The sequence below is a fragment of the Babylonia areolata genome, chromosome 18, assembly GCF_041734735.1.
Source record: "Babylonia areolata isolate BAREFJ2019XMU chromosome 18, ASM4173473v1, whole genome shotgun sequence".
NCBI classification, from domain to species: Eukaryota; Metazoa; Mollusca; class Gastropoda; order Neogastropoda; family Buccinidae; genus Babylonia; species Babylonia areolata.
The window spans coordinates 53,397,602-53,414,499 of record NC_134893.1 but is presented as its reverse complement, the minus strand read 5'-3'; the positions used below and the strand labels follow the sequence as shown (position 1 = coordinate 53,414,499).

The 16,898-nt window shown below is 43.1% G+C and overlaps 1 protein-coding gene across 1 annotated transcript; it reads right to left on the bottom strand.

Moving 5' to 3' along the window:
* Nucleotides 1–2,202: 2,202 nt before the first annotated feature.
* On the bottom strand, nt 2,203–16,022 carry LOC143292912 (uncharacterized). Its single transcript, XM_076603603.1, has 9 exons — nt 15,908–16,022; nt 14,091–14,285; nt 12,737–12,844; nt 7,750–7,934; nt 6,794–7,179; nt 6,203–6,320; nt 5,377–5,576; nt 4,397–4,543; nt 2,203–3,726 (listed from the first exon to the last, which is right to left on the bottom strand). Exons 1-9 carry the CDS (start codon nt 15,930–15,932, stop codon nt 3,459–3,461), a joined length of 1,632 nt encoding a protein of 543 aa, XP_076459718.1. The 5' UTR covers nt 15,933–16,022; the 3' UTR covers nt 2,203–3,458.
* Nucleotides 16,023–16,898: the final 876 nt, after the last annotated feature.

Sequence of the window (16,898 nt, the reverse complement as noted above, 5' to 3'; positions counted from 1 at the left end):
CTGACGCATGCAAACCCGTTCAGGTCAAAAATCGATCATATTGCGTGCAGTTAACAAGGCCGGTCACCTTGAAACTATTCGTGTAAAATGTTAGTCAACTTGGAAACAACAGTTACACTTTTTGTGTCACCTGCCAAATATATACCTTACCAGTGGGCATCCGCACACAGCGAGAGGTGGGGACACACACACACACACACACACACACACACACACACACACACACACACACACATGGAGATAGAGACTGAAAGAGATTATCTGAGAGAGAGAGAGAGAGAGAGAGAGAGAGAGAGAGAGAGAGAGAGAAACAGATTGACATAGACGCAGAGGCACACACACACACAGAGGCAGAGACAGACAGACAGACAGACTTACAGACAGACGGACTGAGACGCAGAGGCGGAGAGACAGACAGACAGGTTCACACACACACACACACACACACACACACACACACACACACACAGGCACGCGCACTCGCGCGCGCGCGCGCGCAGAGAGAGAGAGAAATGCCGAGACAAAGAAAGCTTGCGAAGTTGCAATACGAACAAAAATCAGCTGGTGTGTCCTTCACTGACATTGCCAAGGGGCACGTCAGGTGAAGTCTTTTATATGTAATCACATCTGCATTCACTGCCCGTCTTTTATATGTAATCACATCTGCATTCACTGCATGCCTTTTATGTATGTATCCTAACTGGTTTCACGGTCATATTGCTGTTTAATCGCTTGGCGCACAGAAAAAAAGAAAACGCAGACAAGGAAAACCGGGGGGCGGGGGGTGGAGTAGGGGGTCGAGGGGGCCGTGGATCTGGAAAAGGGTGGAGGAGGGAGAGGTAGGAGGGGCCGGTGCAGTGGGGGGTTTGGGGGAGAGGGGGGGGCGGATGGAGGGGGAGGTTGGGGTAGAGAGAAAGCGAAAACAGACGAAATATAACGTGGCTTGCTCAATGTTCAGGCACTCAGTACTTAATTCTTTTTCATATATTTTTTAGGCTCATATGTGGAAGCAAAATTAGTCTTTTGTATGAGAGAGGGAGAGAGAGAGCGTGTGTGTTTTTGTGTGTGTGTGAGAGAGAGAGAGAGTATGTATATATATATATATATATATATATATATATATATGTGTGTGTGTGTGTGTGTGTGTGTGTGAGAGAGAGAGAGAGAGAGAGAGAGTAAGTCTGTGTGCGTGCACGCGAGTACTCCAGTTCCGGAGCTTGTTAAGGGTCCTTCAGAAGGCAGCTAGTATCGCAGTGCAGAGCGAGTCTGACCGCAACGCCAAAGCGAAGACAACAATGTCACCTCTTCAAAACAAGACTTCAAGAACTGACAGGAATGGGAGTCAGTCATTACCCTATAAGTATATCAGTAAATCAAATTACAGCACTGAAAAGTACAGGAAGTGCACTGATAATTCTTTGACCTATAATAATAATTCTTTTAACCCTTCGTGTTCAGACCTGGCACTGATCTCACGTCACCAAAGTTCAGCACTCAGGGCGCTCAGTTCTCACCAGTGTGCCATTGAATCGTCGACGAAACGGGAGTCAATTATGTCTGTAGGCCTGACTAAGCGCGTTGGGTTACGCTGCTGGTCAGGCATCTGCTTGGCAGATGTGGTGTAGCGTATATGGATTTGTCCGAACGCAGTGACGCCTCCTTGAGCTACTGATACTGAAACTGAAACTGTAGAATAATCCAAAGGTAGAGAGCGTGTGTTGAAAGTCTGTATCAAAAGAACAGAAAAAAAAGAAACGATAACATACATCATCGCTTTTGAAAGAACTGCACTGGCTCCACGTTAAGTTTCGATGTGAAAACAAAGTTGCAGTTCTTGTCCTTGGCTATTTCCGTGGGTTACTTCCCCTGTTTCTCTGTGCTTCACTTTCCACGAACCACGCTCTTCGTTCATCCCATGAAAAGCTCTTAACTAGAACTTAAACTTGGAAAACGTGGATTTTGTTTTACGAATATATATATATATATATATATATATATATATATATATATATCCATGATCAACCCAGAGTCCTGGAACTGGGATTCTTCGTTTGACTCGGGTATGCGGTAACCAGTTGAAGTTGTATGCCTTTGTTTCAAAAGTGTAACGGTGCTTGTCTCTGTCCAGTCATAGCACACAGTGTGAAATTTACATTAACACATTCTCATCAATAACCACTCCACCAGTTTTCACACAATGAAGACTGTTTATGCTTTGCACAATTTTTATTCCGTGAAGAATACAGAACACATACAATGTGATCAAGGTTTCAAATTCTAAAAAATGATGGTGATTTCTTCGCTCACAAAATGAAGGATTTCTGAAAGATGTAATGCGAACGACTCGAAAACAAGTGATAATATATTTCTGTCCAATTAAAGCAGAAACTAATCTAAGATTTGTTTGGTCAGTGACGCTTCTGAATGTTGTCAACTGGATAATCCTGTTTCAAGAACCAAATGAAACGGTTCTTATCAAACTTATCTACGAAGATCAGTCAGGGTGTGGGCTAAGCAGATACACTTGCTATGGTTTTAGTTTAACCTGTGATGTTCTGCGGTAACTGCACAAAAAATATCTTCCTGGTTTACAATTTTTTAGTAATAGACTGAGAAAAAAAAGTGAATAAAGTTCCAACACGATTTGACGTTGGAAAAGAATAGGCAATTGGATTTCAGCTTTTCACCACAAAAAAAGAAGCGCAAGAGCATAGTATGTTATCATGTAGGGAAACACATTCAGTGTCAAGACAAAGCGGTTTCAACAAGAAGACTCTGTACTTATTGAATCTATTTGCAGAAGTGCTTGTATGTAAAATAACAGAACCTGGTCGTTTATAAATTGTAGTAAGATGGAAATAAAAATAGAATGAAGTAAAATAAAATGAAGAGAAACACATAATCATGCGTCATGAGTTTGGGGGGAGGAGGGGGGTCTCAGAATAAGGCAATTTAAGACAAAATATTCAGTCGACAATACGAAGATGAATTATGACGTGTTCTTTTTACCCAGAAATAGACTTCATGCATACCTATTGAACATAACGTTTTGAGAGAAGAAAGCTTAACCAGTTCTCGAAATATATGTTTTTAACATCTTTTAATTTCTGTTAACATGTGGAGCCAAATCATGGACATGAATAAACAGCGGAAACAACTGTGTATAGCTACATCATTTCAACTGGTTGCAACGTTTTCTGTTGTCTTGGAAACTGATTAGTCAGATGACTGTTCTCTTGTTAACATGCTATCAAAAGAAACAAAATTATTTCATGACATACATAAATCTTCATTAAGTCCCATACTTTATTTCTTTCGTTATAAGTTTTTTTATGTCGAAATAACAGACCCACTTGTGCCTGATGAATATTCAACAACTGGCAATCAAGCAGAAAAGAGCTGTTTACAATAAAAACACTACCTCCAGAAGTCTTCGAAACACGTTTTCACGGTCTATGCTAGTACTTAGCAACAACGGCCATGAACATCTCCGCTTTCCTCCACCCATTTTTGCTCCCACCCCAGCCCATGTGCAGGAACATGTCGTACTCGCGCACACTGCGAGTCCTGCAAAAAAAGAGAAAGCACTTCTTCTTGCGGATGGTGCGCGTGCGGTATTTGGTCATGACGGCGTAGTGCTGGGAAAACACGCCGGACACCCTGAAGCCCACGATCACAGGCCACTTCTGACGGAGGTACGACAGGGCCTTGTCACGGATCTTGTCGCTGAAACAACATCGGACTCGCTGGTCAACACATAGGAATCACCGTCGAAGTTGTCCTAGCTGTGACGTTTGTAAGTATCGCAGGAGTTTAAGTTAGTATTGTAACAACAGGATTAACAATTCAAAGACGAATAAAGACAGGGTAACTGAATGATATATAGAAAGTATCTTATTACAGGAGCCGTGGTGGTATTACCAGATCAAAAGGAAACTGCCTTTAAAAGTGCCATAAAATCCTCGTCATTGTAATGAAGGTTATATATATCTACTTTTCTTTATTTATGTCTGGCGATCACAAAGATACTTTTTCGAGTTATACATTGTTACGTTGGTTACCACTATATTCTTTAATTCAGTCACTTTTTCAAGATACTTCATGTTACCAATCGCTTTTTTTCTGAAGCAGCATAAGTAATTGCTAAAGCATGTGGAAAATACAAATGCAAAATAAGCAAGTATGAAGCTGGGCCACTCTATTTCTATGCCTTGTGGGTTTCAAGAAATCGCTTTAATCCACCAGTTTCATAAACTTACAGTGAAATCTGATTACATCTCACACTCAACTTCAAATCAAAAAACAATTATCCCCTATAATATCCCGTGCCCGACCAGTCTTCCAAAATACGATAATCACACTTACAAGGATATCTAAAAGACAAACCTGCACCTACCTGTATGTTCCAACGAGGCGAGTCAGGAAAAACTTTCTGGCTTCAAGGATGACGTCAGCAGAGGAGCCCTGACGTTGTTTAAAGAATCCTTCGACATCATCCATCCTCTTCTGAAGGGTGGCGCCACTTCCAAACAAGCAGAATGTCCTGAAAGAAACTCAAATAACTGAGGTTCACACTCGTTTGGTTCTGGAAAAACCTGTGTCAAGTCTGACAGGCATAAATTCATACAGACAAGCTCTATCAAGTGATTTAGTCTCTTATTCAGTAGGATCACAATCTTGATATACACGCATATTTGCATATTCACAAACGTCGACATCTCTCTCTCTCTCTCTCTCTCTCTCTCTCTCTCTCTTGTAAAGGTGCTTCAGTTGAAGATGAAACTCATTTCCTTTTTATGTGTAAGTATTATGAAGAAATTCGAAAGAAATGCTTAATTTTCAGCGGTGAAAACTTAGAGAACGTGACCTTACCAGTACGCTTTTGATAGATGATGAAGTAAGAATATAAGATCACTAGCGAAATTTATCGCCCTAGCTTGGGATTGTCGGAAAAAGAAATTATCTTCGGGAGCCTTATAGTTATCGAAAAAAACACTGTCACCCTGATGACAGTTCCACAGTTCGTTATTCTGAATGACTTTGTAGAAAGTTGGATGGCCGAACTTTTTTATTTTCCTTTTTAATCTTAACAATATGTTGTATTTTATGATTTTATTGTTGTTGTTGTTTGTCGTTGATTTTCTTTTTACTCTTTGCAATATGTCAATTTCTCTGTAAACCGTCGTTATTCTTTTGTTCATGCATTGTCTCCCTTGTGAAAGGATAGTATTGTCAATGGCAATAAAACTCTCTCTCTCTCTCTCTCTCTCTCTCTCTGTGTGTGTGTGTGTGTGTGTGTGTGTGTGTGTGTGTGTGTGTGTGTGTGATCTAAATGACCTCGACTTTTCAAAAAGAATTGAGGCCACTGTTATTCACCTCATGATATCGTTCAATTTGCCAATGTAGTTCTTCATCCTGTTGTCGTTGTATGAAGGAGCCACACAGGAGTTGTCACCGGAAGTACCGTCTGTGCCGCATCTGTACAGGGCCTTGCTGGCTGAACTTCCGCTTCCTAAATGCGCACGACGGTCGTAGTAGCCGAAGACCTGAGCCCAAGCCACTGGACCACATCCCACCTGAACGACAGAGGACGTCATGCTGTTTGCTGCCTAGTTATATTAAGTATAAGAAAGGAAGAAAAAAAACACGGCATAAAAAAGTAAGTGATGTTTACAAAGTATATCTCAAGGTAAAGCACATCAAGACAGGCACATTATTCGAACTATCCGTTAAAAGCATTTTCTTGAATTAACGCTAACAGAGTAGCATGTTCAATTCAGTGGGAAAAAAGAATGTTATTCACTTTTACTGGGGTATTTTCTCATACTCTTTGCTTTGTAACTGAACTGAGAGCAGAAAAATATACTTCTAAAAATTGTCCCGGGTCTTTGGGCTACAGCGTCGCCCAGGACTGATATATCCGGAATGCAAGATGCTGAAACTATTTTGTGTGCAGGAGCTGTGTGTGAGTGAGTGAACAAGTGAATATGTACTGCAATATATAGACATGCATTATCAATCTCCATAAACTTGTAAAAATGCAGTACACCCTCCTCCCTCACCTCCACCCCCCATCCCCTCCAGACACAAACACACATATACACTATTTTACCTTTACCTTCCCGTCCATGGTGTGTGTATGTCATCACCTACACAACACACAATGAGGGAGATGTTCTAATAAGCACACTGTGTGACGTACCTGACATTTCCCCCGTTTGAACTGGTTGTAGTTTGGCATCAGGTGGCTGTCATTGATGGTGAATTCAGTGTACGATGAGGCCTGACGCTTGACGCGATGGAAAGGCTCCACGGCGAATCTGCAATAAATATACAAACAGTGTGTCCGCGCGTCCGTGTGTATTCGTGTGTGTGCGCGTGCGTGTGTGTGCATGCGCATGAGAACTCAGGCACATCATTTCCGTTAGCCAATACCTTGCACTACTTGCGACAAAGATATTAGTTTCCACATAATTATGGTGTATGCTACACAATTGCAGTTCTCTTCATGCTGCCCATCCACAGAAATTGCTTACATTCATCAGTATTCTGCCAAATTCATTTCAAGGCACTTTAGTCGCAGGCTTCAGAACCGCATTGGCTTCAGGCAGGTCAACTAAAGCAGGTATTCGGAGAACATCAATGAAACCATTAATGACTCAGTTCTTTCAAGCAGACAAGGTGACACAGGCAATAACGGGGAAGAGAATAAATATGATGCAGATGAACAGTATGACAATTCAAGAAATATGATTGTATCATTGTGAAGTGCGCGGCAGTTGTCAGCTCTTACCGCTTGATGACGAGTCCGTCACTGACGTGATGGCCCACCACCTCAAAATGAAGATCATGCTCAAATCGTGGGTGCTGGTCTTCGTGAACTGGCTTCAGGTGCACGTACACTTCCCCGTAGTCCGTCTGTAGGTGCGTGTGCACTCGTCCACGTTCGTCACACACGCCCAACAGCTTGCACAGCACTTTGACGCTCAGTTCGCTTCCGTCACTCTGTCCCAGGGACCGGATGTGACAGTCGCGCATGCCTGTCATGGGGAACGAGGCCGGCTCCATGGCGGAAATCACGTGCAGGTGTATAGTGGTGTTGTTGTCATCAAGGTCTCCCATGTCGTCCTCATCATGCTGACTTTTCATTTTCATTTCCTCCCACAGGGAGGAAACATTCTGAGGGGGAAAAAAAGCACAATTTTCACAATCACTTAGCCGCACAATCGCGAAAAATAAAAGCTCCAGAATAAATCAGTGTTAACAACATCCAGGTTTCAGGTACAATTAAGTGTCATATAGTTGGTTGTCAATGAGGCTGTTCTTTTCGTCTTTTGTGATCAAACCAAAAGTGGATGGAACAAGAACGTGGAAATAGCCTCAAAACGTTATTATGTGAAAAGTACTACTACACAGCAGTAAGAGGACGGTGTTAGATCTATTGAAGCGTCCATAGTTGTAGTAGCAATAGCATAACCCAATTAGGCCTTGAAGTCGATTGCTGATATTGGAAGGATTTACTGATTATCGTAAAACGGAAAACAAAAACAAAAAAAATATGTATATGCATTGACTATTCTATTCAAGGCAATTTTTGTAATATGATAAAAAAAAAATCTCTCTCTCTTTCTCACACACACACACACACACTACACGTACGCGTGCAAAGAGACTTTTGCAAGTGTCACAACATTCAATTAATCACCCGGTCCTCAAGGACTACTGGACTACCAGAAAAGGGAGACTGACCACATCAGCGGCAAGAGGTGTGAGGGTCAGGCGACCTTGAGCGGTGTCACAGGCCAGGTTGAGGTCAGGGGACGGGGTCAGCACGAGGTACCTGAGGCACGTGCTGTTGTGCAGGGAGCGGGCCTGTTCCTGGAGAGAACTGACAGGGGAGGGGCCTTCACCTTGCATCAGCAGCATGCTGTCTCCTGCACACACACACACACACACACACACACACACCAAAACATGCACATGGTGAAACTCCGTCAATCCATCGCCGATGTACTTGGTTTTGTAGGCTGGCAGGGTTGGTTGGTTAACAGACATTCATGTTAGGTAACCAAACCACTATATACGTTGGTGTGCTATGTATTGGTTAACAGGTGTAGCTCCATCTTTCTGATGTCGCCGTTTCTGATCCGGTCTGTTCTAGTTTTGCCAGCTGATTGTCGGAGACATCTCATCTCACAAGTTGAGAGTTTGCGCTCCATGGCTTTGTTCATTGTCCAGGTCTGGCATTGATATGTCGGGGTGGGAACGAAGACTGCGTTGATCTGTGTGTCTTGTTTCCATAGGCAGTCCCGTGCAGTGGGTGCTTCAGGAGGGGTGCTAGTTGATAGCTGACAGAGTTTGCCTTCTAGATTCTGGTCTCTATTTCTCTGTCTAGATCCCCATCCTCAGCAAAGACGCTCCCTGTGTGTTTGAACACCGTGGTTTGTTTGAGCTGCTGTCCATTGATGGCGATATCCAGCTTTTCAGGTGTGCGCCGATTTGACCGATTTGACTTATCTTACCTATGTGACCAAGCGCGCTATGCCTGCTCCAACACTATTCACGCACAAGCCACAGCAGACGACAGTTTTCCCTCATAACCTGCGCACAGAATGTGTGACGTCACTCCGCTTACATCATTTTGTCCTCCTCGCCAGGCCACCTGCTGACGGCTTGACCAGTGTCGCGTTGTGGTACGTCATTGGCTGAGAGCAAACTTGTGTTTCTGTTCCACCGTAATTAATTAATAACTCTCTTGTCAGATCAGTAAACTACTAGTATTATATACTGGCAGACTCGTCTTAATTCCATCTTTAAATCTATTCCATTTATGTTCGCCTACGTTAAACTGATCTAACGCAGTTTGTAATTTTCAGTGATGAGCTCGTTAAAACTGACCCTGTTCAGGTGACTTAAATTAAGATTATAAATTTATCTTAAATAACCAACACTTCATTTTATACTCATTATAAAGTAGGTGTTGAGCTCTTTCTTTTGCAACTTATCTGACGTAAATCGGTTCAGGAATCATTTAGAAATCTATCACTGAACACCTTTAAACAAACACAATTGTCATCGGATTCTCCGTGATTAGTGACGATCTGCTTGCAAGCACGCGTGACGCACTTTGCGGTCCGCTAAACTTGCATAAATTGGCACAGTGAATGATGAGTGGTCATTTCATACCTGGTCAGTCATCTGACCAGAGCCTGCTCTCTCTCTCTTGCTGTGTCGCGGGCAGTGTGTCGTGTGTGTCCCCACAACAGCTGACACTTCGCTACGTATCGCTGTAAGTACTAGTGTGTAGAATGTGTTGATTTGTAAATTGTATTATTTGACACAGTACTTGTGTTTATATGAGTATGTTCAGTTATTGCTTTGTTCAGTTAATTCTTTGTTCAGTTATTGCTTTGACATGTTAGTCACAGCTCGGCTATGATTGATCTAGAAAATTGCCATGTCGTCATATGCTCGTAGCGGTGTTCCATTTGATTCTTAACGTCACAGTCAGTGACGTCTCTGGACACTAGTAGTTTGTTCCAGAATGTTCTAGTGAGTGCATAAAGTTCATTCACCACTTAATGGTTAAGCCATGGTGGTTCTTCACTTACTATCTGGTCTATCAGTTTGCCAGTATTATATCTAAGCCACTGATTCTCTATCTTGTTTGTTATTCAGGTATTATCTTTCACACTAATATCAGTTGTACTGCTACAGTGTGCTCAGTACTCTAAGATGTGTGTAGTATTCTGCTGTTGTGATTTCAAGATAGTGTTGGATTAATTGTTTCAATCACTTTAACTGAGCTATTTAAATGTATTAGAAATGTCATTTGATGTCAGCGTTTGGTCTTCATACATATGCATTATGTTGTTGCGTATCCCAAACCCGAGTGATAGTCTTTCCATGTAATATGTATACATGTGCTTTACTATTCACTTGTGTTGACATGTTGTACTTATGACATTTGTTTGTGTCATTCCAGGCACTGTCTTCTTCTCTTTTTATCTTCTCTTAGCATTGTCTTCTTCTCATTATTTCTTCTTCTTAGTCTTCTTCTTTTAGAATATTGTAAATAAAACAATAGAAAACCCCATTTGTGACTGGCCTCTATATGTCCCTGGCCTGTGCGTGGGATCTCATCTATCCTTCAATTAATCATATTTAGTTAAGTCTTTTGTGCCGTACCCTTCAGTAACCACTCGGTACACGGCTACACCTATGCTCATCTTTATGCCATGAATAGTGAACAGTGATGGTGACAGTATGCAACCCTGTCTCGCCACGGATTTAACTTGAAACCAGTTGGAAAGTCCGCTTGGGGTCAGCACCCCACTTTGGCATTTGAAAAGACTGCCCATATTTTGTCGAGAAGTCACCCCTTCACGCTATACAGTTGCAACACCTGCTATAGCTTGTTCTTATTAATCCTGTTAAAGGCGTTTTCTTGGTCTTAAGAGATAAGGTGAAGCTGGTTTTGGTATTCGCGTGCTTCTCACAGACTTGTCGGAGGGCGAAGACAGCATCCGTTGCAGCGTCGTCCTTTCCTAAACACAAACTGAGCTTCAATCAGACGTGGATCCGCCATTGCTCTGGTGCGCTATTCTAGGATCTTGGCGAAGACCTTGCCCGTGTGACTGAGAATGGAGATGCATCTGTGCGTGCTGCATTCTTTCTCTCCTTTTTCTTCCACATAGGCACCACAGCCGCTCTCTGCCAATCGTCGGGGACACGTCTTTGCTCTTATGTCGTCTGGAATATGGTGGTGAGCCACTTGATGCCGGTCTACCCGCATGCGGTAATGGCCTCTGATGTGACTCCGTCCACTCCTTCGGCCTTATTCTTGGTGCTGGACTTGAGTGTTTTCCTGGCTTTGGTTTTTACTCCAGAATGGTGGGTTCTGTGTGCTCTGGGTATTTGGGGATGAACTGGGAGTGGGTGTTCTTCTCGCCGGCGGGGTTGCGGAGCTCTCCGAAGTAGTCCTCCCATCTCTGTTTGACTTTGTCCTAGCAGAAAGGATTACCGTCCGGATTCGTTATCACGGAGGTGGGGTGAAGGGTTTGTCTCTTAGTCGCATGGCCATGAAAATTCTGTAGATCTCTCACGGTGATTATTTTGCATAGTTCACTTAACATCATGTCCGTGGGTGGTCCATGTGTCCTTTGTTTTCTTCCTCTATTTTTTTAATAGCAAAACAGTAATACAATACAATACAACACAATGCAATACAACACAGTGCAGTGCAATACAGTGCCAATTCAAGCACATACGTTTGAATCCACTTGTCAGCCCTCCCTTTCTTTTCTTTTCGTTTCTTTTTTTTTTTCTTTTTTTTTTATAGTATTCCTCTGTCACTTCCATTCACTCTATTTTTCATATACACACCTCTGTTTCTGTTTTGACTTTCACTTGCCCCTACTCTCACCTATCTCTTCATCTTCACTCTCACGCCCATGCATGCGTTCACGTATGAAGACATAAAGAGAAAGAAAAAAGAAGCATAGAGGGGGTGGGGAGAGAGATGATTGGATGCTTTTAACCGGCTTCTTGGTTGAAAGACTAGTCGGTGTGGCGATGCATTATCGACAAAGATTGTTGGCCTAATCCTGATTATAGTACATTTGTAACTATACGGAAGACTAGAAGCACAAAAACAAAGTACAGATGGGCAGAGATGTGGAGGAGGAGGGGGAACGACGACAAAGAAAAGGAATAAAAAAAACGAATCTGTTTTACTTGTCAGGGGCAGTTTTTTCCCCTGTGTGTGTGTGTTTGTACGCGCGCGCGTGTGTGTGTTTGTATCTGTCTGTCTGTCTGTCTGTCAAAGTGTGTGTCTGTGTTTTTCTTGTAGTAGTTGTTGTTGTGTGTGTGTGTGTGACTATGTGTGTGCGCGTGTGTGTGGGGGGGGGGGAGCAGGAAATGGTGGGCACGTGTATCCGCGTGTGTGTGTGTGTATTTGTTTGTTTGTTTCTGTCTGTCTGTCTGTGCGCGCGCGCGCGCATGTGTATGTCTGTGTGTGTGTGTGTGTGTGTGTGTGTGTGTGTGTGTTCAGTCGCTTGAGACATTCGAATATAGAACGACACAAAACATCCGCATCAAAGTTGGTTTCTTAAAAAAAAAAAATAAATATAATTAATCAAAACAAGTGCTGACCACCGCTTCGTCCCTCCAGTCCCTATACAACTAATAGCCCCCTCTTCACATACTTCCCCGGAGCATAATGGCGAAGACACCGCCACAATGGGCCTGCCGGCACTAAAGTGTGTGGTACAGGTCAGTTGCTTGTCCTTACAATGGCGGGCGTTGTCACCTTATGTATGCATTGACAGTACAAGTGGAACTTGTGCTTGAGTGGCTTGTTAGCAACACTGTCCTCAGCATCTTCCTCCGGCCTCACATTTATGATAACACTTCACTCTCTCATGTGACATCCTTGTTCGCTAGCGTGCTGTGAACTCGACTCTCTCTCTCTCTCTCTCTCTCTCTCTCTCTGTGTGTGTGTGTGTCTCTCTCTCTCATTGTTTTCTAAAATCATACTTGTCACAGCTGTAAACTTCTTGTCAATGTTTATATACACTTCTGATTAGCACACTATGAAACTGGGTAAAACTGTCATGTGAGTATTGGTACACACACACACACACACACACACACACACACACACACACACATGTGTATCTTCTCTCACACACACACACACACACACACACACACACACACACACCATGCAGCCTACCTGTGTGTTGCCCGGCTGACACAATGGCGTAGTGATGGTGGTCATAGTTGATCAACCAGTAAGCAATCTGGTCTCCCATATCGGGTCGGTAGAGAGGTATCGGTGACCCTGAAAACCACACACACACACACACACACACACACACACAAGAAAAAGTGGAGAAGGAAGCTGAAACTCCCCATCCGGTAACCTCACCCGACCCCCCTCCCAAACCCTCCCCCCCCCCCCACCCCCACTGCACCCTCCTCCCCTCCCTTCTACTTCAGCAGCTGAACACCAAACATGGAATGTTACCTTGCATGCGTACTTGAACGTGTACACAGCATAACATCAAGGACATCTTCATGTCTGTTTTTTGTCATTCCGTGCTCTTTCAATGAAACAGCAAGAGTGCAGAGTTGTGAACTCTCTTCCGTACTTAACTCTCTCCATACGAACGGCGAAAGAGACGACGCTAACAGCGTTTCACCCCAGTTACCATCATCAAAATATTGCAAGCGGAAGGCTCTTATACTGAAGAGGTGAATGTTGACAAAGAATACCACAATTCTGACGACGGAAGCAAAAGGTTGGGTCATTCAGACACCCACTGGACATCCGAGGGGTCTGTGTAGAGGATAAAAGAGGACTGGCCGTACTGAGTGAGTTAAAACCATACCAACATAGAAAGAGACGCTATGCAAACAAAGTGTATGTTTTCTGCGTTGCTCTTTCTCTCAAGCTAAACTTCTGATGAGAGAGCAATGAAGATGTATGTATCTACATATCCCGGACGTCTGTTCATATGCATATCTCTATGCGCAGTCTGATTTTTTTTTTTTTTTTTTTTCATCAAAGCATCTCTGTACACTTGCTAGCACGAGTCGCTGCTTCCTGTGTTTATCTACAGTAGGTAATAAATTACTGGGGGCTATCTATACGTTTGATACAGGTACGGGTGGATGTTTCTTTCTCGTCATTGTTTTTACTAACTTGGTTACTTACTTGCTTCCGTTCTCACTCACTTTCTTGTCCGCTTCAATGCCTGCTTGTTTCCTTGCTACGTAATTTATAACTCAGTGGTGGAATGCACGTGGTGTTGCGCGTTTTGGAAGATTTAGATTCTGAACAAAAGTTTTACTGTTATATATTTTGATTTGTCGTGATGTCATGGACTTTGTCGATGACACAGCTATAAACATTAATTACTTATCTTTACCGTCATCAACACCAACATCACCACCACCACCAAATCCATTATTGTTCTTCGTTGTTGCTTATGTTTATTCGTGGTACATCATTGCTGATGTTGTCGCTGGAGTTACTTGAGCTCTATTCAAAACAAGTGACAAAGAGCGCAGTGGTTTTTAAGCACCTGTGAGCCGCATGATGCTGAGATGAGGCTGCAGCTGCAGAAGATGGTCTCTCGTTTCCCATGGCAACTGCTCCAGAAAATAGGCGGAGGGTGTGTCACCATAGCAACAGCAGGCACAAAGTGCCCAGATGGTGAGAAGGAGCAGTTTCTTCGGCACCATAGCCTTTGGCTTTCCTTGACGTCCGCAGTGGAAAACTGCACAGAACATGCAACACAAAACCGAATGTGTTGTTGCCACATAAACTCTACCGAGCGCGCGCGCGCTCGCTCGGACACCCCCCTCCCTACCCCCACCCCCCACCCCCCTCGCACACACACACTACTTTGTGCATCATGTTTCCGGTAAGTTCCGGAGATGCATTAATTCTAAATGATCCTTGACCGGTACGGAAAGGTTTCTGCTGTAAATTCTGCAGCCATCCCTATCAATACTTGACGACAGAGCTCACTTACAACAAGGAATGTGTAGCCTTGGCTGTACCCCCCAAAAAATGCAAAATGATGTAACATTGAGTGCATGCATGGGAAAACACTGACTCCCCACTTTAGAAAAAAAAAAAGTACATTAAGTGGTGGCGTAGTTGTTACGCGTCCACTTAGGAAGCGAGCTAGAGAATCTGAGCGGACGGGATCGAATCGCACACTTGCCTGTGTATTCTCCCCATTCCACTAGACACATGGTGTTGATTTGGATGCTAGTATGTGGAGTGATGGCCTAGAGGTAACGCGTTCGCCCAGGAAGCGAGAGAATCTGAGCGTGCTGGTTCGAATCACGGCTCAGCCGCCGATATTTTCTCCCCCTCCACTAGAACTTGAGTGGTGGTCTGGACGCTAGTCATTCGGATGAGACGATAAACCGAGGTCCCGTATGCAGCATGCACTTAGCGAACGTAAAAGAAGCCACGGCAACAAAAGGGTTGTTCGTGGCAAAATTCTGTAGAAAAATCCACTTCGATAGGAAAAACAAATAAAACTACACGCAGGAAAAAATACAAAAAAAAGAGTGGCAATGTAGTGTAGCGACGCGCTCTCCCTGGGGAGAACAGCCCGAATTTCACACAAGGAAATCTGTTGTGATAAAATGAAACACAAATGCAAATGCAATAGTAAATTTATGTGATACGATAAACCGATGTATAACACACTTTGCGCCAGAAAGAACCAGTGGGAACAAAAGCGTTGTCCCTGCCAAAATAAAGTAAAAAAAAAAAAAAGCACTTTGATAGGAAAATAAATGCAGGGAAAAAAAAGAAAAAAAAGTGGCTCTGCATTATAGCGACTTTCTACCTTGGGAGAGCAGCCCGAACTTGACACAGAGAAACCTGTTGTGACAAAAAGGACTGATGCAATACACAATTTACAACACTCCTAAAATCCACCAGTGCAGACAAAAATCGGCCAACCTACGTAAGTGAGCACGGTGACCTCCCAGCAGGGGTCAATACCACCCCCTTCACAATAAGCCAACACTTTAGATAAAAATTAAAATTAAAAAAATATATATATATATGTTCACATCTTACATCGAGTATGCATTAGATACAGCAAATGATTCTTTTCAGTCGAATCGTAAGAGAAGACTACGACTCAATACATACATTTCAGCGTGTGATACTCCCGTGTATCTCAGTGATGAAGTGAGGCACGGTGTGTAAGTGCCAGACACTCACTGTTGCGCTGCTTGCATTGGCCAGTGAGTTTTATACGCTTTCTCTGACAAACGCTTTGGATTTTTTTTTTTTTTTTTTTTTAACTTTGGTTTTCGGCCAATGTTATACGTATCCTACTTCCTTGTACACAAACAAGCGGATACACACCTATCTGATGATGCGCTGTCGCCATGGGAGTTTGTCACGCCAGCGTCACGGTACACACACACACACACAGCTTCTATTAACCTCGCGGCCAGCGACACACACACACACACACACACACACACACCACACACACACACACAGAGCTTTTATTAACCTCGTCGCTAGCGACACACTGACACTTCCGTGCCCGTCCTGTGAAGCTGACTGTTGTGATGACCGATCCCGGATCTTTTCAACTGACGATATAGGAAGGCCAACCAATCAGACGCAGTTGAAAGCTTCCCCCCCCCCCCCCCCCCCCCCCCCCCTTGCTTTATGGCAAATGTATAACATGCATCCTGATTTTGTTTGTGCTTGTCTGTTTTTGTTGTTTTGTTTTGTTTTTGTTTGTTTGTTTTTTGTTTTTGTTTGTTTGTTTTTTGTTTGGTTGGTTGGGTTTTGTTTTTGTTTTTGTTCTTGTTTTTTGTTGTTGTTGGGTTTTTCGGGGAGGTTTTGAGGGTGGGGGTGTTTTGTTGTTGTTGTTGTTTGTGGGGGGTTTTATTGTTTTTGTTTTGTTTTGTTTTTGTTGTTGTTGTTGTTTTGTTTGGTTTGTTTTGTTTTGTTTTTTTGTTGTTGTTGTTTTGTTTTGTTTTGTTTTCGTTTTGTTTGTTTGTTGTTGTTTTTGTTTTGTTTTTTTTTGGGGGGGGGTTCTGGTGTGGGATGTTGTTGTATTTCGGTGGTTTTGGTGGTGGGGTGGTGATGGTGATGATTTTCTTTTTATTATTAATATTATTCATCTGTCTATTTACTGATTAATTATTTATTTATTCATTTGTTTTTGTTGCTCTTGGTATTTTTGTTTGTTTGATTATTTGGGGGGGAGTGTGGGGTGCGGGGGGAGCGGGAGGGGGGGGCCTTCTGTTGTTTTTAAGTTGGGCAGGGTGCAGTCCGTGATTCAAACCCGGTCTTTGTATGGCAAGGAGTATTAACTCCAGCAAACACATCAGTATAC